The 10034-nt window shown below is 55.7% G+C and overlaps 1 protein-coding gene across 1 annotated transcript in view; it reads right to left on the bottom strand.

The window, feature by feature from the left end:
- The window catches only part of TIGAR (TP53 induced glycolysis regulatory phosphatase), a 32313-nt gene that overhangs the window by 6808 nt on the left and 15471 nt on the right, over positions 1-10034 (bottom strand). The window contains exons 4-7 of the mRNA XM_078619760.1: positions 7857-7978; positions 4944-5021; positions 3091-3201; positions 1917-2019 (exon numbers count right to left, since the gene is read on the bottom strand). Coding sequence (XP_078475886.1) covers positions 1917-2019; positions 3091-3201; positions 4944-5021; positions 7857-7978 — 414 coding nt within the window. The remainder of the gene's footprint in view (positions 1-1916; positions 2020-3090; positions 3202-4943; positions 5022-7856; positions 7979-10034) is intronic.

Genomic DNA, 10034 nt, shown 5'->3' with positions numbered 1-10034 from the left:
CTGGGTTCGGGGGAGGAGACGGTGGGGAGGGTGGGAGAACGTGTTCAGGTGACGGCACCGAAGGTTGCGAGGATGATAGCCGGCGCTAGCACGGGCACCACCTCAACTAAAGTGTAAACTATTTTAACACGCTTTTATTTAACTCACTCCGTCTGTTGTTGTATCCTAAAATCTTGTAACTCTATTTCAACCGTACTCCCAATGTCGTGTCGTATCGTATCGTATCGACTGCAAACTTGGTATAGGTATGTCATACTGATGACAATACTATATTCTATCATTAAAAATTTAAAACATATTTTTAAACGATCTTTTTTACGGCTACAATTGTCCACGCTCAACTCACGTTGCCTGTAAATCACCACGTGGTCCCTGACGTCACGGCAAGCCTCGGGGAGCCACGCCGAGGGGCGGGGGATGTGGAAGGAGGGGGAGGGGCGATGGGGGAAGGGGGCAGGGGGAGGGGCAGCTCGGACAGTACATTTCATTAAAGCGTGGTTTTTTTAAATATTTTAAAATATTTTATTTTTATTGTAACCAGGTGACGCCCCACTGAGCTGCGTAGCTGTTTTTACAGGAGCGGCCTGGCTATCACAAATTATATCTCAACGAAGTGGCTGATCGTCCGAGACATTGATAGCAGCCAAATCCTCTAAAACGCGTGATTTTGATTCTTAATGTGGAGGGGGAAAAACCGGAGAAAAATCCACAAGCCACGGATCGAACCCACGACCTCCTGTACACCAGGCGAGGTAGTTAACATCTCCTAGCCACCGTGGTGATGATGATGAGAGAAAGCGAAAATGCAAACTCCAAATATACAGCAGCAGGTGTCAGGGTCGGGATCGAACCCACGACCTCCTGTATACGAGGCGAGGTCGTTAACATCTCCTAGCCACCGTGGTGATGATGATGAGAGAAATAAAAAATGCAAACTCCAAATATACAACAGGTGTCAGGGTCGTGATCGAACCCACGACCTGTATACCAGGCGTGGTAGTTAACATCTCCTAGCCACCGTGATGATGATGATGAGAGAAAGAGAAAATGCAAACTCCAAATATACAACAGGTGTCAGGGTCGTGATCGAACCCACGACCTGTATACCAGGCGAGGTCGTTAACATCTCCTAGCCACCGTGGTAATGATGATGATGAGAGAAAGAAAATGCAAACTCCAAATATACAACAGGTGTCAGGGTCGTGATCGAACCCACGACCTGTATACCAGGCGTGGTAGTTAACATCTCCTAGCCACCGTGATGATGATGATGAGAGAAAGAGAAAATGCAAACTCCAAATATACAATGAACGCTCTCACGGTCGCACGCTGCTATAAATACCGAGCACAGTCATGAGACCCCGTGAGGCTTTCCTGGGTAAACAAGCATATCAACAATGATTATTATAACTCCCATCAACCACTACCTTTACTGCCATTACCATCACTATTACCATCATCACCACCACCACTAACAATGAAGACAAAGACCTCTCTCACAGCCTCAACAAACTGTTGGGGCAAGTGCTGTTAGCAAGCACCTATGAAGGCCGGCACGACGCACGAGAGGGTGGGTCACCCTCGACTCCCCAGTGACGATGTTTACACACCGCACCAGGTACTCATGTGAGGCCGAGTCGACCTAGGGGAGGCCCAGGACCGGTACAGATAAGAGTCACCGGTGCTGGTGGCCGTGAGCGGGAATCCAACTCGGGTCGCCGGGTTCGTAGCGCAGTGCCGCTGACTGCTCCCAATATCAGTTTCAGTTTATTTATTAGGTATAGACCTGTCACCACCATCACCGTTACCACAGTGGTGGTGGCAGTGGTGGTGGCAGTGGTGGCAGTGGTGGCAGTGGTGGCAGTGGTGGTGGCAGTGGTGGTGGGTAGTGGTGGCAGTGGTGGCGGTGGCCGTACCTGCCCGGCAATCCGAGGGCTTGATGCCGTTGCACGTCTCCGCGTGCCGAGACGCCATCAGCGAGCAGAGCTCGAGGAAGAAATCCACCAGACGCGTCTTGAGCTGCGGTGACGAAGCAAAGAAAAATGCAAAGGTCCCCCACGCACCCATGTAGCCTCTTAACAGGCTGCTGCTGCTGCTCGGGGCAAGTGCTGTTAGCGAGCGCGGCATGGCGCTAGAGCGAACGTTGCCGCCACCCTTTGCCTTCCCGGTTTTGCCGATGTTTTCGCACCGCACCAGCTACTCATGTAAAGGCCAAGTCGAGCCTAAGGGGGAGGGCCCAAGCAGCAGTTCAGATATTTTGCCACTGATGTTGGCCGTGAGTGGGAATCGATGGGGGTTGGGGGGAGGGGTCACATTGGCCTTAGGGAATTTTGCGATCTCGGTGGGAGTCATTTTCCTCAATGCTTCATTTTCGATATGGTTATTCTGATGAAGATTGCTTGTGTTGCGATCGAAACGTCGTGATTTGTTTAATTTTTCTTTAATTTCTAACTACGTAGCTCTTGTTCAGAAGCTAGCTGGCCGTCAACAATGATAGCTAAACGAAGTGACCTAACAACACGTGCAAATTTAGAGCAGCCAAACACTCTAAACGCGTGTTTATGAGTGTGGAGGGAAAAACCGGAGGACCCGGAGAAAAAATCCACGCAACGACGGGGAGACACGCAAACTCCAAATATACAGCAGCAGGCGTCAGGGACGGGATCGAACCCACGATCTCCTGTGTACCAGGCGAGGTGGTTAACATCTCCTAGCCACCGTGATGATGATGAGAGACGCAGACTCAAAATATACAGCAGCAGGCGTCAGGGACGGGATCGAACCCACGACCTCCTGCGTACCAGGCGAGGTGGTTAACATCTCCTAGCCACCGTGATGATGATGAGACACGCAAACTCCAAATATACAGCAACAGGCTTCAGGGACGGGATCGAACCCACGATCTCCTGCATACCAGGCGAGGTGGTTAACATCTCGCACCGCCGAAATCCCAGGTTCGAGCCCCGGGTCTGGGGCGTCTCGTCGCCACGGCTACGAAGCCGTGGCGTTGAGGTGCGCGCCATGGCGATGAGGTGCAGGTGCGGGCCAGCCGGCAGTTTGGTGACACTGCGTGGAGGTGACCCCCCTCACCTGCTCCAGGGTCTCTCCCCCGGGCGGCGTGAAGTGGGGACACCGCTGCCCGGCCTCCTTGGCCAGGGCTCTGAGCTGATCCACGCTGCAGCCCTCCGACGCTCCGAAGGACTGCACAAAGAGAACGATTCACCCCCGTGTGTAGCCTTTAACAGACTGTTGGGGCACACGAGAGGGTGGGTGGCCAGCACCACGCCCGACCGCCTTTGTCTCCTCAACGGCGATGTTTACTACACATCAGAGGTCGCAAACGGGTTTTGATTCCTTACCCGTACCCGGCCGCACCAGGGTCGCAAATGGGTACCCGTACCCGTACCCGGCCGGGTACGGGTTCCCGTTCCCTACCCGTACCCGTACCCTACCCGAAATGAGTGATAAACGGTTACTCACCAGTGACTCACGGCCTACCCGTACCCGTACCCGGCCGCACCAGGGTCGCAAACGGCTACCCGTACCCGTACCCGGCCGGGTACGGGTAGCCGGGTATCGGGTAGGGTACAGGTATCGGGTACCCGGTTGCGACCTCTGCTACACATCGCACCAGGTACTCATTTGAGTCGACCTAGGGGAGGCCCAGGGCTGGTTCAGATATGAGTCACCGTCGTTGGTGGCCGTGAGCGGGAATCGAACCCGGGTTTGCCGGGTTCGTAGCGCAGCACGCTGACCGCTACGCTACTGCTCCCCAATGCACACACACGCACATACACACACACACACACACGCGGGACACGCGGAATCACACCGGCACGTAGACACACGAGTCTGGGCGTCTCTCTCTAAATCATTCGTGGGGTGGAGTGGGGGAGAGGGTTCACGATGCCCTTGGCGCAGGCACTGTTCCAGCACTGCTGAGAACACTAGTTCAAGCCCTGCGATGGGAAGGTTTCCTCCCTCCGATTCATAATAGCTGCGTGATAAGACACCGAACCAGCGATGCAGAGGTGATGCATCTCGCCCTGGTTGTCGACGTGTCTCTCTCCAAGCAGTTACCACGCCGGGGCCATTATCAACGGACAGCAAGGGTTGTATCTATGCATGCAGGTACCTTGAACTTCTTTCGCACCGTACGTAGCCAACCGTGCTAATCGGAGGTGCGGGGGGGGAAAGACCAGGCTGAAACCATCAACTCACTCCATTCCAGTTTAAGTATGGTCTGTGTAAGTCTATGGGTCTCGGCGTAGGTCTATAAGGAGTCTGTATGAGTCTATGTGTCTCGATGAATATGGGTCTCCATGCGAATACATGGGACTCTATGCGAGTCCATGGTTCTCTATGCGAGCCTATGGGTCTCCGTGTAAGTCACCATAAACCCTCTACACTGCACGGTCTACGTATAAATGTAAATTATTATTATTGTTGTTCTCTGTGTAAGCCACCGATGACCGGGGCTGAGACCATCAACTCCGCCACACTTGCGAACCCGTTTATTTTTTCTCACCACAGGCAGCGGGCTAAAGAAAACACCCGGATTCGAACCCAGGCTCTCAACGGCGGCGGCCTTAGCATCGCTCGACGCTCGAGCCAACGCCGAACAATTTTGTTGTTGTAAGAAGCGATGTTCGGGTCCCCCCCTTGGGAGTGGGGGGGGGGGCAGTGAGCCCACTTTCGGCAAATAATGTCGGCAAATAATGTCGGCAAATAGTTTCGGAAAATAATTTCGGCAAATAATTTCGGCAAATTATTTCGTCGCCGGAATTTGGCGCCGCACGGCGCGGGCACGGTGGTGGCGGCACGGTGGTGGCGGCACGGCGCGGGCACGGTGGTGGCGGCACGGTGGTGGCGGCACGGCGCGGGCACGGTGGTGGTGGCACGATGGTGGCGGCAGTGGCGGCGGTGTCGGCAGGGAAACTTGCCCTCTCGCGCAGGCGCTCCTCACGCTGCAGCGGCCGGTCCCGGCAGTGATGGTTCCGCTTCAGTATCTCCTCCGCCGTCTAGACCACGAACCACGTGACGCACGGGGGTCGCGGACAGCAACACGCGGCAGGCAGAGGCAGTTATTCTGTTAAAAACTAAAACTATATTTCGATTTAAAGCTTTCGTGACTGCAGGGATTCACCTTCTTGGTTCTTTCGGTAAAGTCACGTAGGAGGGAAATAATAACAATAAAACATCATAAAATAATTCTCACGACGTTTCGGCCACAACTGAGGACGGCTGCTTGCGTTGTGGCCGAAACGTCGTGAGAATTATTTTATATGGTTTATTTTTATTATTTTATTATTTCCCTTCTACGTGACTTTACCGAAAGAACCAAGAAGAACTAAAACTATTTTATTTTATTTTACCACTGAGCTATGTAGCTCTTTTGCAGAAGCGACCTGGTCACAAATGATAGCTCAACAAAGTTGGGCTGATCGTGTGGAAATTCAAAGCAGCCAAAATACTCTAAAACGCTTGTTTGTAAGCGTGGAGGAACAAAACCGGAGGCTCCGGAGAATATTCCACGTGATCACGGGGAGAGAGGACATGCAGACTCCAAATATGCAGGTGTCAGGGTTGGGATCGAACACACAATCCTCGTGAACCACCGTAGCGCCGACCGTGATGGACGGATGTGCGACGTTGCTCTGCATGGCTCTGGTCACCCCTGGGCCCAAGGAGCCCAGCAGCGTGTCCCTAGGGAAAGGGCAACTGGCTCGGTCGATGATTTGCGAGTAAGAAAAACCACGCCTACGCATGGATTGCGTGGTATATTTTAGGCGCGTTTTCGTTCAGAACTATTTTACGAGCAGGTACGGATGCCGACGGGAGAGCTGTATGGACGTTGAACTTCTTTCGCACCGTACGTAGCCACCGTGATAATCTGGTGAAGGGGAAAGGGCCCCCCCCCACCTCCAAACCACCTCCACCCCACCCCCACGTATGTTGATTTTATTTGGCACCATATGTAAGCCAACCCTGCTAATCGGCGGTGCAGGAGGACACCCCCACCCCACCTCCAACCCCACCCTCCACCCCACCCCCACCCCAAACTCACCCCAACCTCACCAAAAACTCATCCCAACCTCACCCCAACCCCACGCCACCGCATCTCCAACACCACCGCACCCCCACCTCCAACCCCACCTCCAACCCCATCCCACCCAACCCCACCCAACCTCCCAACCCAACCTCCAACCCAACCCAACCCCACCCCACGCAACCCCATCTCCCAACCCAACCTCCAACCCCACCCCACCCACCCCCACCTCCAACTCCACCCCACCCAACCCCACCCTCCAACCCCACCCCACCCCACCCCACCCCACCCAACCCCAACCCAACCTCCAACCCTACCCCACCCCACCCCACCCAACCCAACCCCAACCCAACCTACAACCCCACCCCACCCAACCCCACCCCACCCAACCCCACCCTACCCCACCCCAACCTCCAACCCTACCCCACCCAACCCCACCCAACCCACCAAACCCCAAGGCACCCCCACCCCACCCAACCCAACCCCACCCCCACCCTACCCAACCCCACCCCACCCCACCCCAACCTCCAACTCTACCCCACCCAACCTCACCCAACCCACCAAACCCCAAGGCACCCCCACCCCACCCAACCCAACCCCACCCCCACCCCACCCAACCCCACCTCCAACCCCACCCCACCCAACCCCACCCCACCCAACCCACCCCACCCGCACCTCCAACCCCACCGCACCCCACCCACCCCCACCTCCAACCCCACCCCACCCAACCCCACCCCACCCTCCAACCCCACCCCACCCAACCCCACCCCACCCCACCCTCCAACCCCACCCCACCCTCCAACCCCACCCCACCCAACCCCACCCCACCCAACCCACCCCACCCGCACCTCCAACCCCACTCCACCGCACCCCACCCACCCCCACCTCCAACCCCACCCAACCCCACCCCACCCTCCAACCCCACCCTCCAACCCCACCCCACCCCACCCCACCCCACCCTCCAACCCCACCCCACCCAACCCCACCCCACCCAACCCACCCCACCCGCACCTCCAACTCCACCCCACCGCACCCCACCCACCCCCACCTCCAACCCCACCCCACCCAACCCCACCCCACCCTCCAACCCCACCCCACCCCAACCTCCAACCCTACCCCACCCAACCCCACCCAAACCACCAAACCCCAAGGCACCCCCACCCCACCCAACCCCACCCCACCCCACCCAACCCCACCCCACCCCAACCTCCAACCCCACCCCACCCAACCCCACCCAACGCACCAAACCCCACGGCACCCCCACCCCACCCCACCCAACCCCACCCCACCCTCCAACCCCACCCCACCCAACCCCACCCCACCCCACCCTCCAACCCCACCCCACCCAACCCCACCCATCCCCACCCCACCCAACCCAACCCAACCCCACCCCACCCCAACCTCCAACCCTACCCCACCCAACCCACCAAACCCCAAGGCACCCCCACCCCACCGCACCCCACCCACCCCCACCTCCAACCCCACCCACCCCCACCTCCAACCCCACCCCACCCTCCAACCCCACCCCACCCAACCCCACCCCACCCCACCCTCCAACCCCACCCCACCCCACCCCACCCATCCCCACCCCACCCAACCCAACCCAACCCCACCCCACCCCAACCTCCAACCCTACCCCACCCAACCCACCAAACCCCAAGGCACCCCCACCCCACCGCACCCCACCCACCCCCACCTCCAACCCCACCCCACCCCAACCTCTAACCCCACCCAACCCCACCCCACCCAACCCCACCCCACCCAAACCCACCCCACCTTACTCCCACGGCAGCCCCACCCGACTCACCTGCTGTGCCCGCAGCTGGTCACTGCTGTAGACGCAGGTGAAGGGGACGTGCTGCAGGGCAGCGCCGACAGCTGCCGCTTGCTCGAAGCCCACGTCTGACAGCGGCATGTTGATGCCCTGGCCTGCACCACCAACAAGGCACCTTCACATCAGCTGCACCTAGCTTACACAACAAAGGCTCATTCTATTCTTAGGTTTTTTCGGTAAAGTCACGTAGGTAAAACATCAAAGCCAGATTAGCTGCAGCTAATCTGGCTGTGACGGTCCCACCTGATGACGGAGACTTGTGTTGCCTCTGAAACGTCGTGATTTTTTGTTTTTATTTTATTTTCATTAATTTTGATGTTTTACCTACGTGACTTTACCGAAAAAACCTAAGAATATGATTCCTTGCAGTTACGAACGCTTCAAATCTAGAATTAAAGGCTCATTCCTAACAGCGTGCTTCAGCCGCACCGAACCTCACGAAAATAATACTCAGGGCCTACCTTGGCTCCTCCCACCATCAACCAGTATATATACAAGGACTGTTTTATTGGAATTTCTCTTTACTTGATACAGCAATCGTGCTGTGACGGTTCCACCTGAAGACGGAAGCTTGTGTTGCCTCCGAAACGTCGTGATTTTTATTTTATTTTTATTTTACTTTTATTAATTTTACTTTTAATTTTTTACCTACGTGACTTTACCGAAAAATAAGGCAGAGATCCCTAACCGTGTAAGCCTTTGAGCGGACTCTTGTTGTAATTGTATAGGTGGATAAGATTGTGATGGGGGGGAAAAAAGAATAGGCTTTAGGGGCCGTCCATAAATGACGTCACGCGATTTTGGACGATTTTGACCCCCCCCCCCACCCCTTAGTTACACGGCGTCACAAAAAGTCAGAACCCCCCTCAAATATGACGTCACAAAGCTCTGCCCCGCGCCCCCCCCCCAAAAAAAAACATGCTTCAAATCGCTTTAACCTATTGTCATTGTAGTGCGTATTTAATGTGGCGCTGCACTCTGATGTTGTAGGAGAAAACATTTATTAAAAAGTCTATTTAATTAAGTAGAACGTGTTGCCTATATTTATTTAAAGTTGCGTATTTTTACGTGACATCACATTTTTAAACCCCTCCCCCCCCCGTCACACATCGTCACAAATATCTGACCACCCCTCCCCCCCCAAGGTGCGTGACGTCATTTATGGACGGCCCCATAGAAGACTGGAGCCACCCGGAGCCGTCGCGCCTAGGAGTTGCCACCCGTCCTCGCTGTCACCCCCAGGACCGCGCCAAACATTTCGTGGCGACAGCTCCAACCTGCACCGAAGCCGTCGACGATTGCCCGGGAACGTCTACAAACCAGAGGTCGCAAACGGGTTTTGATTCACTATGAGACATCTCCTTTACCAGTGGCAAAATATAGTAGTAGGTTTTTACCCTTTCAACTGGTACAAAAACTGACACCTTTATACAAGGCATCATGTTTGCAATAACCACAACACAAGCAGTCAAAATGCAAACAAAAAGAAACAACTCTGATGATGGTAATGTTTGCATTTTGACTGCTTGTGTTGTGGTTATTGCAAACATGATGCCTTGTATAAAGGTGTCAGTTTTGTACCAGTTTAAAGGGTAAAAACCTACTACTATATGGGTTTTGATTCCTTACCCGTACCCGTACCCGGCCGCACCAGGGTCGCAAACGGCTACCCGTACCCGTCTGGGTACGGGTAGCCGGGTATCGGGTAGGGTACGTGTATCGGGTACCCGGTTGCGACCTCTGCTACAAACCCACGCTTTCGTCGGGTTTGGGAGGGGGGGGGGTAACCGATGGGATTCATCAAGTTTGGCTCCTCCGCCTCTCGCCGGTATCGTGAGATGTTCTCCTCGTTCTGCTGCTTCCCACGATGTGTCCCCCCCCCACCGCTCCCCTCGGTGATTTTTTGCATCACGGGAAGGTGGAAACCTCGGGTCGGGCCGACGTCTAAATCGGGCGCTGCTTGGGCTGAGAGAACCTCGGTGACGGGTCCCCCCCCCTTCTCTCCCCGCCCCCCATTGCCCAACTTCTTCCCCACCAACTCCCCCCACTCAACTCCCCACCCTCCCCAACTCCCTACTCCCCCCCCAACTCACCACCCCCCCCCCCCAACTCCCTACCCCCCCAAATCCCTACCCCCCCCCACCCAACCCC

The sequence above is a fragment of the Lampetra planeri genome, chromosome 64 (genome assembly GCF_965212315.1).
Source record: "Lampetra planeri chromosome 64, kcLamPlan1.2.h2, whole genome shotgun sequence".
NCBI lineage: Eukaryota > Metazoa > Chordata > Hyperoartia > Petromyzontiformes > Petromyzontidae > Lampetra > Lampetra planeri.
This window is presented reverse-complemented; position numbering and strand designations above follow the sequence as displayed.